This window comes from Dipodomys spectabilis, unplaced genomic scaffold (genome assembly GCF_019054845.1).
Source record: "Dipodomys spectabilis isolate Male_0828 unplaced genomic scaffold, ASM1905484v1 ptg000157l, whole genome shotgun sequence".
Taxonomy (NCBI): Eukaryota; Metazoa; Chordata; class Mammalia; order Rodentia; family Heteromyidae; genus Dipodomys; species Dipodomys spectabilis.
The window spans coordinates 17056502-17074290 of record NW_024870834.1 but is presented as its reverse complement, the minus strand read 5'-3'; the positions used below and the strand labels follow the sequence as shown (position 1 = coordinate 17074290).

The 17789-nt window shown below is 48.9% G+C and overlaps 1 protein-coding gene across 1 annotated transcript in view; it reads left to right on the top strand.

Moving 5' to 3' along the window:
• The window catches only part of Adck1 (aarF domain containing kinase 1), a 93436-nt gene that overhangs the window by 27117 nt on the left and 48530 nt on the right, over positions 1-17789 (top strand). Inside the window, exon 4 of the mRNA XM_042692799.1 lies at positions 3995-4198. Within this exon, the coding sequence (XP_042548733.1) occupies positions 3995-4198 (204 nt within the window). The remainder of the gene's footprint in view (positions 1-3994; positions 4199-17789) is intronic.

Genomic DNA, 17789 nt, shown 5'->3' with positions numbered 1-17789 from the left:
TGGGAGGGGAGTCAGGGCTGACCTCATCAAGGTTCATGGCCTGAGAAACTCCCAAATTTGTAGCTGCTATTTCCTAAGATGAGGATGGCAGGGAAGGGCAGGTTTGGTGGTGGTGAGTGTGGTGGGAAGAAGGCCCTTTATGTGTGAGGAGCCCTTTTGGACACTTGGAGTGATGCTGGAGAGGAGAGTGTGTCTGTCCAGCTGGAGTCAGCGGAGAGCAGTTGGTAGGTTATGAACATTCGGGTGTCATCAGTTCTTACAATCACAGTACTGGGTGAAGCTCCAAGGGAGGGGAAACTCCCTAGTTATTCATATTCATGAATTTCCTTCCCCTTCCAGGGTTAACTGGTACCTAAAGACAGAAAGTGGGGAGTGTGCCTTTCATGTGCAAACTGACCAATCTAGACCCTTTACTCCCAACGACCTCCTGTGTCTTACACTGGGGCATGAAGAGGGGAGTGGGTAGGGGCCTTCTCCCAGCCTCCACTGCTCTAGAGGCCAAGTACCACGCAATTAGAGATAGCGCCTGTGCCTCTGACGCTGTGGGAATGAGCCAGGCCAGCCAATCCTAGCCTCAGCCCTGCTTCAGCCAGTTCTTCCCATGGAACCTATAGTGAGAACTTTTGCCCACATTTCCCTCCCTCTCCCTCTACATCATGTGGTCTCGTGTGGCACTCCAGGCTGTCTGTTTCTAGGGATTCGTGACTAAAAGCTTTATGACCGTCAGTCATTTCTTTCTTTCTTTTTTTTTTTTTTTGGTCGGTCATGGGGCTTGAACTCTAGGCTTAGGCGCTGTCCCTGCGCTCTTCAGCTCAAAGTGAGTGCTCTACTGCTTGAGCCACAGTGCCACTTCCGGTTTTCTAGTGGTTTATTGGAGATAAGAGTCTCACAGACTTTCCTGCCTGGGCTGGCTTTGAACTGTGATTCTCAGATCTCAGCCTCCTGAGTAGCTAGGATTACAGGTGTGAGCCACCGGCACCTAGCTGACCATCAGTCATTTCTGAGCTTATACATCTTGCCACACCCGATTAAAATGATTCCCAGGTTCCTTATAGAAAGTATGGAAATGTTGGCTCTGGCTCTGTAGAATACAAAGATGTCCTCACCCAGGATCATCTCCCCAGTCTCCATATGAGGCAAGTCAGATTATGACCTCCTTTTAGAGTTGGGAAGATTGAGTAGAGAGAGGCTCTATAACTTGCCAGTCGTTACCAGATTTTTTCCCCCCTCAAGTCTAGCCCTCTAGAGCTATAGCTCTGTTTCTGGCTATTTGGTAATTCAGTGGCGATGAGTCTCACAGAATTTTTTGCCCAGGCTGGCTTTCAACAGTGACCTTCAGATCTCAGCTTCCTAAGTAGCATGAAATACTGGTACCCAGCTAGTTTACCAGCTTTTTTTTTTTTTTTTTTTTTTTTAATGGGGAAGGGTATTTGATTGTACTAAGTAACAGGTTTCATTATTACATTTCCATATACTCATATGGTGTACTTTAATTATGTTCAAGAATTCATCAAAGGTCTGTTGCCTTCTCTTTCACTGTCTCCCCTTTCCTTCCTATGGTTAATGTGGGGCATGAATGTCTGTCTGTCTCACATACTCTGGAATCGTAATGGAGATAATTCCCAGTTTTGGGGATGTCACTGATTTAGTGTGATGTTGGTACCTTTCCCCCAAGTTTGAGGGCTAGGAGCCCTGCTCACGGGGACTCAGACACAAGGAGAAGGCTGTCTTGCTTGGGCCTTTACTCCATCCAGCCAAATCAATAACTAATCAGCACAGAATTGATCTTATTAGCTGTTCTCTGGTCCCCTCTCAAACCAGAAACAAAGCTGGCTAACGACGATGCTTTTATTTAATATTAAGGCAGATTAAAACTTATTACAGCAAGGTTATTGGTAATGAGATAATCATAAAGCAAGTGACTGAGCTGGGAGAGAAAAAGGGAGCTGGAACCTGGGCTGGGAGACCATGTCAGAGGTACCCATGGCATTTTGACAGAGATAGGAAGCAGATATGAGGCTTTCAATGTGGACATGTTGCAGCAATACACCCAGCTAACCAGTGATGCTGGGCACTGGCTAGGGGCAAGAGTGGGGTCCAGTGCAAATAGGTTTTCCTAATGTCAAGATAGCTGCAGAGCAGGGAGATGTTGGGGAGTGGGGGGGGTGAGGACCTGAAGGCTATGTTTTTAGGGTTCTTCTACACTGGTATAAGATAGATTTATAATTTAAAGGACAGCCTATGGAAAATGAACTGTTGTTTCTGTCTTTAAGATTGTGGTTCAAGCCAGACACCAATGACTCTCACCTGTAATCCTAGTTACTCAGGAGGCTGAGATCTGGGAATCTCAGCTGGAAGCAAGACCAGGCTTTCTTAACTAACTTCCTTACCTGCTCTCCCCACCTCTCTCCTCCCCCAAAAAGCCCAGAAGTGGCGCCATGGCTCAAGTGGTAGAGCACTAGCCTTGAGCAAAGTAGGTCAGGGACAACACCCAGGCCCTGAGTTCAGCTCCATGACTGGCAACAAAAACAAAAACAAACCCCAAAAAGATTGTGGTTCAGACTTGTTAGCTTGAACTAAGTGTAGGGAATGAATGGGGCTACAAATTAAAAATAAATATTTTTCTTATATTTAATTTTTGTAGGGAGATTGATTTATTTCCCATTCTCTGTCCCCTTGTGTTCATTTATTGAACCCTGCTTCTATGTTAGAGCATGAGCTAAGCTCCATTTAATGTATTATTTCATTTAAGCGTTATAGTGATGAGTAAAATTATGATCCTGCTTTTCCTGATGAGGAAGCTGAAGTTCCCAAGTCCACGTTTTTTTTTTTTTTAATTTTTAATTTTAATTTTTTTATTATTTTATTTTTATTTTTTATTTTTTTTTTTGGGGTCTGATCATGGGGCCTGAACTCTGGGCCTGGGCGCTGTCCCTCAGCTCTTCAGCTCAAGGCTAACGCTCTACCACTTGAGCCACAGCGCCACTTCTGGCTTTTTTCTTTTTGCTTATGTGGTGCTGAGGAATTGAACCCAGGGCCTCATGCATGCAAGGCAAGTGCTCTACCACTGAGCCACCTTCCCAGCCCCCCAAGTCCATGGTTTTTTGATAAGTAAGTAGCAAAACAAGATTTGAATGCTGTTGCTATTCACCATTATGTCATATGAGACCACTTTGTTTTATTTAAGACCAAATGAAGTTTGCATTGGCCTTTTTTTTTTTTTTTGTGGTTGTGGGACTTGAACTCAGGGCCTGGGTGCTATCCCTGAGCTCTTTCACTCAAGGCTAGCACTCTACCACTTGGAGCCACAGCATTACTGCCAGTTTTCTGGTGGTTAATTAGTGATGAGTCTCATAGCCTTTACCTGCCTGAGCTGATTTTGATTCATGATCCTCAGCTCTTGGCCTTCCTGAGTAGCTAGGATTATAGGTGTGAGCCACTGGTGCCTTGCCATTGGCCTTTTTTGGTGGAGGTGAAGTATGGGGCCTTGAACTCAGGCTTGGGCACTGTCCTTTAGTTTTTTTGCTCAAAGCTGGTACTCTACCACTTGAATCACAGTTCCACTTCCAGCTTTTTGGTGATTAATTGGAGATAAACTCTCAGACTTTTTTGTTCAGGCTGGCTTTGAACAATGACCCTCAGATCTCAGCCTCTTGTGTAGGCTGGATTATAGGTGCGAGCCACTGGCACTTGGCTTGCATTAGCTCTTTAAACTAGGTACACTTTATTCAGTTGCTCAGCGTGGTGGCTTTCCAGTGTGTATCCGCTGAGTTCCAATCTGGTAAGGTTGGAGTTGACTGCTTTGGCCAGGACTGGAGGAGGATATTGAAGGACAAGATAAAAGGACGTGTGTGTGTGTGTGTGTGTGTGTGTTGCTTATGCATCTATCCTGAGTACTGAGGATTAAATGAAGATATTAGAGAAGAGGTCAGGGAAGGAAACGCCGAGAGCAGGTTGCGCTCACCCCTCTCTGCCTCTGTCTGTCTCCCTGCAGGTGCACCTCCGCTCTGCCAGGCGACTCTGTGAGCTCTGCTGTGCCAACCGGGGCACATTCATCAAGGTGGGGCAGCACCTGGGCTCCCTGGACCATGTGCTGCCAGAGGAGTACACCAGCACTCTGAAGGTGCTGCACAGCCAGGCCCCGCAGAGCAGCATGCAGGAGATCCGCCAGGTCATCCGCGAGGACCTGGGCAAGGAGGTACCACTCCTGAGATGGGGCTGGGGCGGCGTGCTTCTGGAAGGCTCTGGCAGAGCTCCTGCCACCAGGGCTCAGGGGGCCGGGGATCCCCCACTGATGCATAGCCACATGTCTCAGCAACTTTCAGTGCTAACGTCAGCATCCAGAAGAATCTCAGGGGCCCTCAGGGGGAAAAAATCATTAAAATATGAAATTCTCATCATATGGTTCAACCTATGCCTGAGTTCCTAAGGGCTTACTGTGTACTGACAGCTGAGCTGTGCTGCATGTGTTAACTCACCTTATCCTCTCAGCAAACGTGTGAGGTAGGTACTGTTACGGACCCCATGTTGCAGTTGGAAGATGGAGGGTTAGTATGGTAAGGTCAAGTGTCCAAGGGCACTTACTCATATACGTGATTCCAGTACCCTGCTCTGAGATGCCATCAGTGTTCAATACTTGGACTTTCCTGGAGCGTTGATGGTAGACACTCCTTCAGTCTCTGTAATTTGGCACAACTGTATGGACCTTCATTGGTCTGTTCTGGTCCCTGTACTTCTGGGGACAGGGACAGGAAGTCCCCTGCAGGGGCTGGAGCAGCGCATCAGGTCTAGGCTCAGAAATGCTGTGCGATACCTTGAAGGTCCCTCAGAGATGTCTCCTAAAACCATTACCTATTGTTGTATCTTGACTCTTCCCCTTAGAGAATCCTCTGGGTCTTCTAGACTTTTCTGAGCCAAATAATGATTAAGTTGAGCCTTTGGCAAGCTAATACCTCTGATGCCTTCCATTTGCGCTTGGTTGAGCTACGGAAGTCTGTCCAGTCCCCATCTCCTGCCCATTTCAGGACTTAAGTGAGTAGGGCAGAAGTATATAGCTCTAGAGCCAAGACTTTGAACAAATTTTATCCTCTTGGCATCTCATCTGTAAAATGGGGATACCCATGGCGCCCACTTCAGAGGATTGAGTGCTGTGAGGATGGGAAGGGGTAATCAATGCAATTTGCTTTGGCTAGGCCCCAGGGTTAGGCAAGTGCCTAACAGATAATGGACACTATGGCGGTGGGCAATGTCCCTGTGCTCTGGCCATGAGCCACTGGTCCCTTAGCCCTGGTGCCTGTGCCCATGCTCCCCTACCTACTTAAAATGTCTTCTCTGTCCTCTCTCTGCCAAGTGATTCCAGACCATATGTCCATCTTCCCATCCATTTGGCAAATGGCAGGCAAAACTATGGACTTTAGCTCTGTTGGGAGGCCCTAGACCCTCCCTGAGACTGGCTTTTTAGGCTCTGCAGAACCCAGAGCAATGAAGTATGTATGGTAGGGTCCAGTGTTTGTTTAATGTGTGAATGAGCGGCCTTTGGCTACACAGGGCAGGGCTGAGAATAGGCTCAATGGTTTGATGAAGACCAGCTCCATTTTTTTTTGTTGATCTGTGTAGAGCTGGCTGTGATGATCAGTTCCTTAATGTAGAACTGGTACCAGATGCCTAGCATCCAGCCAAAGACGTCCCACTCCTCAGCGGTGGTCCGGCCTTGAGAGCAGCGGTGGGGGTGGGGAGGGGCTCATTATCTGGTTCTTTGGGGCCCAGATCATGCAAGAAACAGCTGTGACTCCCTTACAGTGAGGGATATTTCCTTCAAAGGGAGAGAAAGGGAATGAAAGGAAAACTTGAATTTTGGGCTAGAGTGAGGGAGCAGGCTGCAGACTGAGGGGAGCAGGGTTAGGACAGGAGTGCACCAGGCAGAGGGGACAGGATGGGCGCAGTGCACTTAAGCGCGCCTTTGGTTTTTGCTGAGACGGCTAGCCTCCAGTTTCCAACAGCATGTGATTTACCCCCAAATTGAAAGGAAGTAAATCACTAACAACACCGAAGCCCAGCATCGCCGACATGTGGCAGTTTAGTAGGGGGTGGGCGTGAGGGCGGGTTGAGGGGAGCAGGAGATGAACCCTTGGAATCCTCTGGGGAGGAAGTGGGGTAAGAGCAGTTCAATGGCTTCCTCAAAGCCAGGGTGGAGTGTGATGGGAAGTTGGGGGCATCAGCAGTCATGCGGGTCCACTCAGCAGGCTGGAGGATGTTTGGGGCTGGATGACATTCCTCCCACTTCCTTAGTCCTGGCCCAGATTGCTGGAGCCCCCTGAGAAAGAGAAGCGGTTACTAGCGGGTTAGCCTTCACTGCTGGGAAGCTTGCAAACTTTGGCTTCTTACCACAGTGCCCCCGGGCACAGAGTCAGAGTCTTCCCTCCTCCCCTGCTTGGGAAGATGTCACTTGTTCCCTGGTGACACACTTGGCGGGCTGTGGGTGGAGGGAGGGGAAAGGAGCTGTGTGGGAAGCAGGGTAGGTGAGTGTGGGGGTGTGAGGGCGGGGGATAAGTCAGTCACTGTGCTTGTCCCTCCCCCCCAGCCCCTCCCATGACACCGCGTGGGGATCAGTGTCACTTGCAGGGTGACGCTGGCGCAGAGGCCTGGGCGCCTCACCAGCCCTAGGCCCTTCCGTGGCAGCTCTGTTTCATCTCTGCTTTCATGCATGTAGTTGAAAGGACTGAATCTGGGAAATACCATCCTCTCGCTCCCTTTGGTGTTACAATAAGAGCTTTCTCTTGTGGGGGGCAAAAAAAGAGAAAGGACTGAGTCTGTCCTGCATTGGCATCTTTCTAGGTCCCAATCCTCGGCTAGGTTCTGAGGCCACTCCAAGGACAAAGACTGCATGGGTGCCCCTAAATCTCAGACTGCAGCCAGGGGAGGTGGCTGGACAGCTGCTTGGGACTGCTGCTGCGAAGCCAGTGGGCCTTGCAGTGTCCTGCCCATCAACAGAGGCCTTGGAGAGTCACTTGTGTCCTCAGGGAGTGAGGCTGGCTTGGACCCAGCATGGGTGTGGAGGATGAGATCTGGACCCTGGATCCCATGGTTATATTCAGTTCAGATCAATCCACACCTTTGGCCATCAAGTGGGCACCATCAGTGTAGAGGAGTGGCCAGTGAAGAGGACCATCCTTACATAGAGATTGACTTAGCAGAGTGCCAGGATCACTTGGCTAAGTGCAGCAGCAACCATCACAGGAGGAGACCTATGATCGGATTCCCCAGCAGGCAGAGTCTTTAACCTGCCTCCGTAGGAACTGAGTTGAGGATGGTCTCACTTGGTGGGGGGGTGGGGGGTGCGAGTGGGGGGAGGTCATAGGTATAAGTGCTGTGCTTATGTTGGCCAGCAGATGGCGCCCAAGCCTGTGAGTCAGGAAGGGTGTTGGAGGTTTGGCCTTCCCTGTAGAGGGGAGTCCTGATCAGGTGGATGAGACTCTGTTTCTTTCTGCTCTTGGACATGGTCCAAGGAGCCAAGGTTGCCATCTCTCCATCTTGAATGGGGCAGGCACAGGCTAAGCTATGAGGCTATTGACTGCTTCTGTGGTTGGAAAAGTATCCTCCATGGATTATTGATGGTTGGGTTTCCAGGGTGATGCTATTGGGTGATGGTGGAAATGCTAGGAGGAAGGACCTAGTGGAAGGTTCTTAGTCACTGAGGACACATCCTTGAAGGGGATTATGGGCCTTGTACCTTTCCTGTCTCTCTTGCTTCCTGGCCATGAGTAGTTTGCTTTGCTGTGTCCTCCCTGCCATTGACATTTGGCACCCCTACCAAAGTTCAAAGCAAAAGGTCTGCCTGATTGTGGACTGGAACTTCCAGAGCATGAGCACAAACATTTACTCTTTCTTCAGAGTAACATGAAGATGACTAATATAGCCACCTTAGTCTCCTTGAGCTCGTGACCCCGTGCTGGAGGGGTAGGCATGGTTTGTTGTAACAAACACGATCATCTGCCTTGCTCAGCTGGGACTCCCTCTGAGATGTCCTGCAGGCTCTGACAACCTGTGATTCAGCGCAACAATGTCTCCTTCATTCTTCTTTTCCTTCCCTCCCTTGCTTGTTCAGGCAATTAGGATTTGGTGAAAAGGCACAGTGCTGTGTGGATGGATGTGACCAGACCCTGGTTCACAGGGAGGTGTGCGGGTCAAGACAATGCGTGGTTGGTTGTATTAGTGGCCATCTGAAGTGTTTGCAGGAGAAAGAGGCTCCATCCCAGTGGATGGAGGCTTTCTGATGCCAGTGGTACCAGACTCAGGCCCTCAAAGATGGTTGGGATTGGAGGAGCTACAAAGACTCTATAAAGGTGCAGAGATGGGAGAGCATAAAGCTTCAAGGTGACCGTGGAGTCTTGTTGACTAGAGTGTGGTATTCAGGAGGCTCCACTGTTGGGACCGAGGCCACATTTTAGAGGGCCTGGAACTTTCTTTTTAGATTATGAGTCTGAAGGATAGGAGAAGTTGGAAAGGGACCTGAGGAAAGGTGAGTTGAAGGGACTGGGATGTGAGAGGTGGGCAGAGCAGGCAGTGAAAGAACTGGCTAACAGCCTGAGCATCTCAGGTCATCTTGTACAAGTAGGGAAGACAGAGATGAGCAGAGAGTTTGGGGAAAGCAGGCTTAAGAAGTGATCAGCAGAATAGTAGAACTACAGAAGTAGTTTTCTTCATTAATAGACATCCCCCTCCTCCATCCACCCCCATGCGCACACACTAACACTCATGCATACCTCCTTCTCCCAAAACACAAGTGAATCAGATTTTATTACAACATATTTCAAGAGGTTATAGAGGCTGGTTTGTTGTCCTCAAATACAGTTGTATTGGATAAGATTATTACTACCTACAAAGTTTTATTAAAAAAACAGAAGGAAATGAGGTCAGTTGCTAGAGTAGAGTGCAGAAATGCTTTTGTTAGGGGCAGCTCTTATGTTGGTATCTTAGGGAGTGTGGTTTTATGTTTTTATCAGTCTTTTCTTAACTCCCCTCCCAGGGGGATGAGGGTACACGTGTGTGTGTGTGTGTGTGTGTGTGTGTGTGTGTGTGTTGATTTATGTAGTGCTGGGAATTAAACTCAAGGCTTTGTGCTGGCTACGCAAGTGCTCTGTTTCTTGAATTATGCCTTAATCCTTAAGGTCTTTTTTTTTTTTTTTTCTCTTCTGGGATACGGTCTTGCTAACTTTGCCTAGGTTGGCCTTGAGCTGGCAATCTTCTGATACCCACCTTACTGTTTACAGATTTGCACCGTGAACAGCATGAATTGTTATCAAGCTTGGCATTAGTGGTTGAGAAAAGACACTGTAGATACAAGGACCAGCAAAGACAGAAGCGAGAAGGAGAGGGAGGGGAAGGGCGGGCTTGGGAGAAGGGCACAGGGAAAACTTGGTGGGAAGTAGGAAAAGGTACTCACTGTTCTTCAGCTTGTCCTCCAGACTATGGCCTCATTGCCCAGGTGGGGTAGGATTTCAATCTTGTGTAAGTCTGGTTCTCATCTAAATGGAACTAACAGAATATGCATGTATGTGTTTGTATGCCTCAGTTTCAGTTTATCTCTGTCTGTCTGAATGTCTGTCTTTCTTTCTGTCTGTCTGTCTGTCTGTTTCTCTCTCTCTCTGCCCCTCGTTCTTTTCCTTCTCCCTCTTTCTCTGTACAGAAAGAGAGACATTGATTTTTTTAGAGAATCGCATCAGATGATTTTGGAGACTAGCAAGTCCAAAATCTGCAGAGTGGCTTAGAAGGCTGGATTCAAGTCCAAGCATGAAGGCTATCTACTGGCTGAATTCCTTCTTGCCCCAGGGAGGTCCACCTGTTCTGTTCAGGCTGTCACCTAATTGTGTGAGGCCCACCCACATTATAGAGGTCAACAGGCTTCTCTCAAATCCACTGAGTAACTGCAACTGTAAATGTCATCCAAAAAACATCCAAACGGAATCGTCTCGAATAACATCTGACCTAATATTAAGGTCCAGTGGCCCAGCCAGGTTGGTACATAAGAGGAACCCTAATAGTTCTTCATGTGGCCTTTGGCAGGGATTATGAGTTTACACCTTCAGGACTGATTTCCGTGACACTTGACTTTCATATTGAACTTGTGAAGTGGGCAGGAGTTGGTTCATTACTTTGGTGACCTTGACATGTAAAATGGGGTAATGACATTATCTGTCACCTGGGTTTGCTGTGGAAAGAAAAGAATTTATGCAAGTGGAACTGTAGAATGTATCTGGTGCAGAGCAAATGTCCTGTGGATGTTGTTAGCATGTTATGTTGGGTTTTATGGGAAGGAAGTTGGGTTCTGTGAGATTCGTAAATGGTAGAGTTGGGTCTTTAACTGGGTCTTCTAATACCTTGTAGGATTCTCTGTCCCGTGTAGTATTTTGCTAGAAGAACCCTTTATCCTCTGCTTTTTAATGATCAGTCCCCAGAACTCGTTTCATAAACCAGCCCCTTTTCTCCTCTTGTAGAAATGCCGTCAACTGCCTAGGCAGAGCCTGGACATGTGTGCCTGTCCTCACTTAGGGAGACTGCTTGAGTTAGGGGCTCTGATGTTTGTGCTGGACTGATGCCAGGGGTGAGAGTTGGATGCAGAAGTATGGCTGCTACCAACGAGGATCCCCAGGTGCTCAGGGTGGTCAGGTTAGTGGCAGAGGTGTATTCAGGACCTGCCAGTTCCCCCTTTACAACACCCCAAGTTTTTACTGGCTTGAAGCCACCTTGAGGATCACCTGGAGGAGTCCGCTGTCCCCAGACCTGTCTCTTCTGGCTCTGGGCACAACCTAGGTTTGTCCAGGCATCTGGCTTTTTCATCTCTTCAGACTGTCCTCCAAAAGGCCACCCACTGAGTGTTCTGGAAACGGAATAGAAGGATCTGGTATCCACAAAGCCGGGGCTGAGAGTGAGGCCAAGGAGGGAGAGGAGCCCTCCTCCCTTTTGTCATCCTGCCTTCCCAGCAGATCTCAATGAAAAATACATTTATATTAAAAACATAATGAGGAGTAAAAAAAAACATTCCCCCCAATAATGCCGAACATCAAAAGGAGATTTTTATCAATTATGAGAGAGAGAGATTTTGGCTATAAAATGGTAATTTAACGAGTGGGAGATGGATGGCAGGAAGCATTAATGTCAGCCGGGACGGATGGCCTGCCATTAGTCACTGGGAGAGAGAGACTAGGCGGTGGCTGCAGCAGCCTGGCTCTCCTCCTCTGATGCTCGGCCGACCCCCGTCCTGCAGCTCTGTCCTTATGCAGCCTGTGGCCCGTGCCCCTCCCCGCCATGGGCTGCCTCTGCGCAAGTCTCCCCGGTACCTCCCCACTGAATGTTCTCCAGCTCCTCGGTGGGCTTCATAAACGGGGGTCCACGGCCTTGTGTCTGTGGACAAAGCCCCACAGCAGGCAGAGCGGGAGCTGCCTCTTTCTCTCTGGCTCACAGCCTTTCAAGCTTTTCATGCAGCTCCTTCCTGCTGCTCCCAGTCTCTGTCCACCTTGTGTGCTCCCTCAGGCTTGTCCCGCCTTCTCATGGGCCTCAGTTTCCCCAAATTACTTGGATTAAAAAAAATCCAATCTTTAACCTTCAGTTGTAACCTCCAGCATCACCTCTACCACCAACACAACCATCACCACTACCATAACATTACCTACCACCACCACAACCACCACTACACCCATCACCACTACCATAACACCACCTATCACCATCACAACCATCACCACAACCATAACACCACCTACCACCACCTACCATCACAACCACCATCACAACCATCACCACTACCATAACACCACCTACCACCACAACCATCACCACAACCGTCACCAGTACCATAACACCACCTACCACCATCACAACCATCACCACAACCATCACTACTACCATAACACCGCCTACCACCATCACAACCATCACCACAACCATCTCCACTACCATAACACCACCTACCACCATCACAACCATCACCACTACCATAATAACACCTACCACCATCACAACCAACACCACTACCATAATACCACCTACCACCATAACCATCATCATGACCATAATACCACCCACCACCATAACCATCATCACTACCATAACACCACCTACCACCACCGCAACCATCACCATGACCATAATAGCACTTACCACCACTACAACCATCACCACTACCATAACACCATCTACTACCACCACAATCATCACTACTCTAACAAGACTTCCCACGACCACAACCATCACTACTATAACAAGACCTCCCACCACTACAACCATCACTACTATACCACCTACTACCACCACCACCACCACCACTGTCATCACAGCCATCACCACTACCATCTACCACTATCATAACACCACTTACCACCACCACTACCATAACACTACCTACTACCACCAAAATCATCTACTACCAAAACACCACCCATCACCACAACCATTACTAGTAACATAACACCACCTACCACCACCACAACTATTACTTCTACCATAACACTATTTATCACCACCACAACCATCACCAATACCATAACACCACCTACCATCACTACTACTATAATATTGCTATCATCACCATTATGCTACCATCATATTACCTACCACTAGCACCATCACCACCACCACCACCATTACTATTCCCACCAAAACCCAGAAAATTCTTCTGTCATGGTTCTGAGGCTGCCAGTCTGAAATCAAGATGTTGACTGAGTCCTGCTCCCTCTGAAGGCTGGAGGGGAGAATCCATCTTTGCCTCTTCCTAGTTTCTGGTGACTGAGAGTAATCTTTGGAGCTCTTGGATAGCTATATTACCCAAAACATGACTCTCTTTGTCATATGGCCTTCTTCTAAGCACTCTTGTCACTAGATTTAGAGTCTATCCTATTCCACTATGACTGCAAAGACTTTATTTTATATGCAGAGGCCCTGAATTTGGGGACAGAATTTGGGGAGGGAAGTAGGGTTGGGTTTTAGGATGCTCTTTTCAGACTCCCTACCTGTCTTGTCCACTTCTGCATTTGCAGTGGGCTCTTTCCATGACCAGCTGCCATTGACAACTCCAGCCTTACCTCTTCCCTCTGGGAGGGACTGAATTTCCCCCCAGCTTCATTTGTAACATTACAGATCAGGATTCTGAGTGGCATAGCCTAAGTCAGGTGTTGTATTGGCTTAAAGACTGTCTTCCTTCTCTGCTTCCCCCTTCATGGCTTCCATCTGAGGAAGCAGAGGTGCTGAGAGGCTGTAGCACGTGTTTGAGAAGAAACACAAGCAGGATTTGAACCTCACTGGCTGAGTTTCCACCTTCAAGCTGCGGGCTGTTAGCCCTGAGGAGGGGTTGCAGTCTGGGGGCTTTAAAGGGGGTCCATAGAGTTTAAGTATTGATGTGGCAAGCTTTAGGGAATCTTGCATGTAAAGTCATATCAGCTCATTGTGTGTGTGTGTGTGTGTGTGTGTGTGTGTGTGAGAGAGAGAGAGAGAGAGAGAGAGAGAGAGAGGGAGAGGGAGAGGGATGGAGGGAGAGAGCATGTGTGCATATGCATATGTATGTGTGTATTTGCAAGGCCAGTGACTGATGCAGACACATTTTGGGCAGAATTAGCTAGCAGTATAGGATGGATGAGGCAGTCTGATATGGAGAGCCTATGGAATTTTCCAGCTATCTTTCTAAATGGGGTAGGGCCAGTTTTTTCTCCCTCGGCAGTCCCATGGAACTCAGAGTGCAAGTGTTCCTGGGTGGGCAGCACATCAGAAGGCCACAAGGTAGAGGCCAGATGCCATGGTTGTTGTTTTGGAAGAGATACCCCAGCAGCTGCCCCCATGGGTCTGCCAGAGGGGCTGAAGTATCTGTGTCTCCTCCTCAAATGGCACCTGTGGCCTCCCTTCTCTTCCCAAGGAGGAGAAGAGGGGGTGCTGTACAGGTTGGGCGGCTGTATATCTTTTCTGGCTCATCGCCCTGTCTCCTCATGAGCCAGAAGTTTTTGTGGGAGATGGCTGAGGGGAAGGGCTGGTTGGAGGAAGAGCTCAGGCCTGGGCAGTTTGACAACTCTGATGTGTCTTCACTGCATAGTCAGTGCCCTGGCTCAGTGCCAAATCCAAGACCGGAAATCATGTGAATATTGTGGGAAGCTGGGGCTGGGAAGGTGGCTCAGTGGTAGAGCGCTTGCCTCACATGCATGAGGCGCTGGGTTCGATTCCTCAGCACCACATAAGCAGAAAAAGCCAGAAGTGGCACTGTGGGTCTAGTGGTAGGGCACTAGCCTTGAGCTAAAGAGCTGAGGGACAGTGCCCAGGCCCTAAGTTCAGGCCTCATGACCAACAAAAATTAAAAAAAAAAAAAATTGTGGGAAGCTAAGGGCCTGCTTTCAGGAAGTGGGGAGAGGGTTCAGGGAAACAGAGACAGCTAGTGATCCTTAAACCATGTGCCACTGAGGGTGAAGGCCCCTTAATTGTAACAATGGGGCCATATACTCAGCACCACCCCACCCCTTTAGGGCCAAAGGGGAAGGCAGGCTGTTATCCTGGATGGCTGTTCCTGGGGCTGTTATTTCCTGAGACAGCAGAGAAGATGCAAACACTGAGAGGGGCAAGCCAGGCAGGAACAGGAAGAAAGATCTGAAGGGAGCCAGGGGCTCCAGCCAGCGACATGCTGGAATCTTATATACAGCTACACCAGGAGGGAAGTGCTGTTCTTCTGATTCCCATTTTGTAGAAGGGCACACTGAGGCCAGAAAGGTCAAGTCACCTGTTTAAGTCCACAAAGAGTTGGAGCCAAGAGCAAATGAAGAACTGACTTCAGAAGCCAGTCTCCTAACCCTGCCATTCCACTGCTCCTTGTAAGGACCCCTATGCTGATCACAGAGATTTCGTATCTTGGCAGCAATGTCAGCATCTCTCCTTCCTGAGAGAGCTGTAACTAGGCAAGTGATGACTATAAGGCCAAAGAACTACTCTGGTTTTTTCCTGTCTGGAACATGCATTAGGTTTTTTTTTTTTTTTGTCAGTCAAGGGGCTTGAACTTGGGGCCTGGGGTGCTGTCCCTGAGCAATTTTGCTCAAGGCTAGCACTCTACCACTTTGAGCCACAGCACTATTTCTGGTTTTCTGGGGATTAATTGGACATAAGTGTTTCACAGATTTTCCTGCCTGGACTGGCTTTGAGCCATAATCCTCAGATCTCAGCCTCCTGAGTAGGTAGGATTACAGGCGTGAGCCACCAATTCCTGGCTAGTATTAGGTGTTCTTGGACATGTAATCTCATTTAATCCTGCAATCAGTAAGATGTGTTTCTCTTTTCCCAGTAGTTCCAGAGGTAGAAACAGATTCAGAGGCATTGAATGACCTACCTAGGAACATACAGCGGAGCAGTGAATGAGCCAGGAATTGAGCTTAATTGGCATCCTGCGTGAGACACAGTTACCCAGGCTGCCTCCAGGAGGTGAGGAAGCCAGGAGAAGGTCAGGTTCAAGGCTATGCTGGTTGGTCTGGGAGGCTGGGTAGGGCATCAAATGGGCCTCTAGTCTTCCCTTGACCTGCTGTGGATCTTCCATCCTGCCTGTCATCCCTGGCTGGCCCCTTCCATGTTGTCTTCTAGAGCTGCCGGCTGAGGAGGGACTTCAAGAAGCATAGAGTAAGGGGGCATAGTCTCCTTTCTCTTTCCTCTGGAAAAGATACTGCCCTGGGCACCAGGATGCGGGTGGAGGGAAAAGCTCTTTCCCCCCAGCAGAGGTGGGGTGCTGCTCTTTCATTCCTTCTCCAGGAAGGAATGAAATGTGTGTCACTCCACGCATTCTCTACCTATGTGGCAGCTTGCCAGCTCCGAGGAAGACACGCCTTCTGCGTCGAGCTGATTTATGTTTGCTGTTGAAACAATAATGTTTAATCTGGAAAGGACTAATCAATTTTTCATGCTGATTATGAATAGGCCAGCTGGGCCTGCTGCTTTATTCATGGAGCTTCAGGAACAAGCCCATTTCCCAGGCCAGGCTCCCTTGTGACCCTGCTTCCAGGAGGGCCCCTTGGTGGGCTAGCCTGGGCTGACTGGAAGGGACAGAACATGTGCTTGTATGCATATGGAGGTGTGTGTATGTGTGAGTGTGTGCCTGCACACGTGAGTACATGAGAAGTCGGGAACCTGCCACCAGGGGGAAAGCCAGACTTGTGTAGGTATGTTTGTGTACAGGTACATGTGTGTGTCAGTTGGCTGGTAAGGGCCTGGGCACAGCTAGGGGTACAAGATGGTAGATGAGGACTATAGACATGTCAGTGAGTTCTCTAGTCCTCTAACACTGTGTGTGTGTGTGTGTGTGCGTGTGCGTGTGTGTGTGTGTGTGTGTGTGTGCGTGTGTGCACACACACATGCATGTATGCCCTGGTACTGGGACTTGAACTCAGGGCCTGGGCACTGTCCCTTATCTTTTTCATTTAAGACTAGTGCTCTACCATTTGAGCCACATCTCTCCTTCTGGCCTTTTGGTGGTTAATTGGAGATAAGATTCTTACAGACTTTCCTGCCTGACCCACTTCAAACTGCAATCGTTAGATATCAACTTCTTGAGTAGTTAGGATTATAGGTGTGAGCCACACCTGTACCCTCCTGTACCTTCCTCTAACACTCTTACGTGTTAGTTAGGTGAGAACTTAAGACCTAGAACGGTGAAATGACTTCCCAAAGGGCTCCAGCTGGTTGGTGGCCAAGTGGGAGGGGTCTTGGGCCTGTATCCACCATCATTCAGCCTGCCCCCGCTTTCCCAGTCATGCACACAGTGGGAGTAAGAGAAAGAGTCTGTGTGGGCTGCTTGGCTGGGATGGTCTTACTGACTCAATGCAATCATCAGCATCCCCGAGAGGGAGCATTTGAAGTATGGGATGACAGAAGATGAGAGAAAGCTGTCTGCTGGGTGGGCTCGGCAGCCAGGTGCGGTTGATCCCATTGTGGTGTAGGAGGGGTGGCCTAGGGCTACTTGGAGGAGGTGAATGTGAGCAGACACTGCTATGAAGAGGTGAATGAGCAGGGAGATCTTTGGAAGGTCTTTAGGCAGAGGGACTGGCTTGAGCTGAGCTGGCAAGTAGCAGAGGACTGAATGTGTTACCTAGGTAATTGTCTCCCCAAGGAGTGTCTGAACTTTGTGAAAGAGAAGTGGACCTTCCAGGCCCGGGGTGAGGACATGAGCCAGGCCTGCATGACAGGGACTCTGGTGTTTAGAACTGGTGGCTTCTTCCTGGGTCCTCCCTCATTTGTTTATTCTCCTGGTGACTCTGCAGATATCTTTGGAACTTGTGTGGTGAGGCTCTGTGTTATATGTGGGTATAGTTGTTCAGTAAGATGTCTGAGCAGCAGCTGGGCACTGGTGGCTCACGCCTGTAATCCTAATTACTCAGGAGGCTGAGATCTGAGGATCGTGGTTCAAAGCCAGCCCAGAAAGGAAAGTCTTATCTCCAATTATCCACCTGAAAACTAGAAGTGGCACTGTGGCTTAGGTGGTAGAGCGCTCACCTTGAGAGCTAAAGAGCTGAGGGTCAGCACCCAGGCCCAGAGTTCAAGCCTCATGACTGACCAAAAAAGAAAAAAAAAAAGATATCTGTGCAGGGCAGCTGTGCCGGCACTTGCATGGATGCTCTACGTATGGAGCGTCATGTGTGGCTCTAGGGGCCAGAACACCCTTTCTGAGGAAGTGTTATTAAAGTGTTATTTTCAAAGAGATGGGAGAGAGTTGGACAAGAGGACCAAGAATGTAGAGACCTTGGGGTGGGAAAGGTCAGACCAGGGCCAGGAAAGGGCTGGCA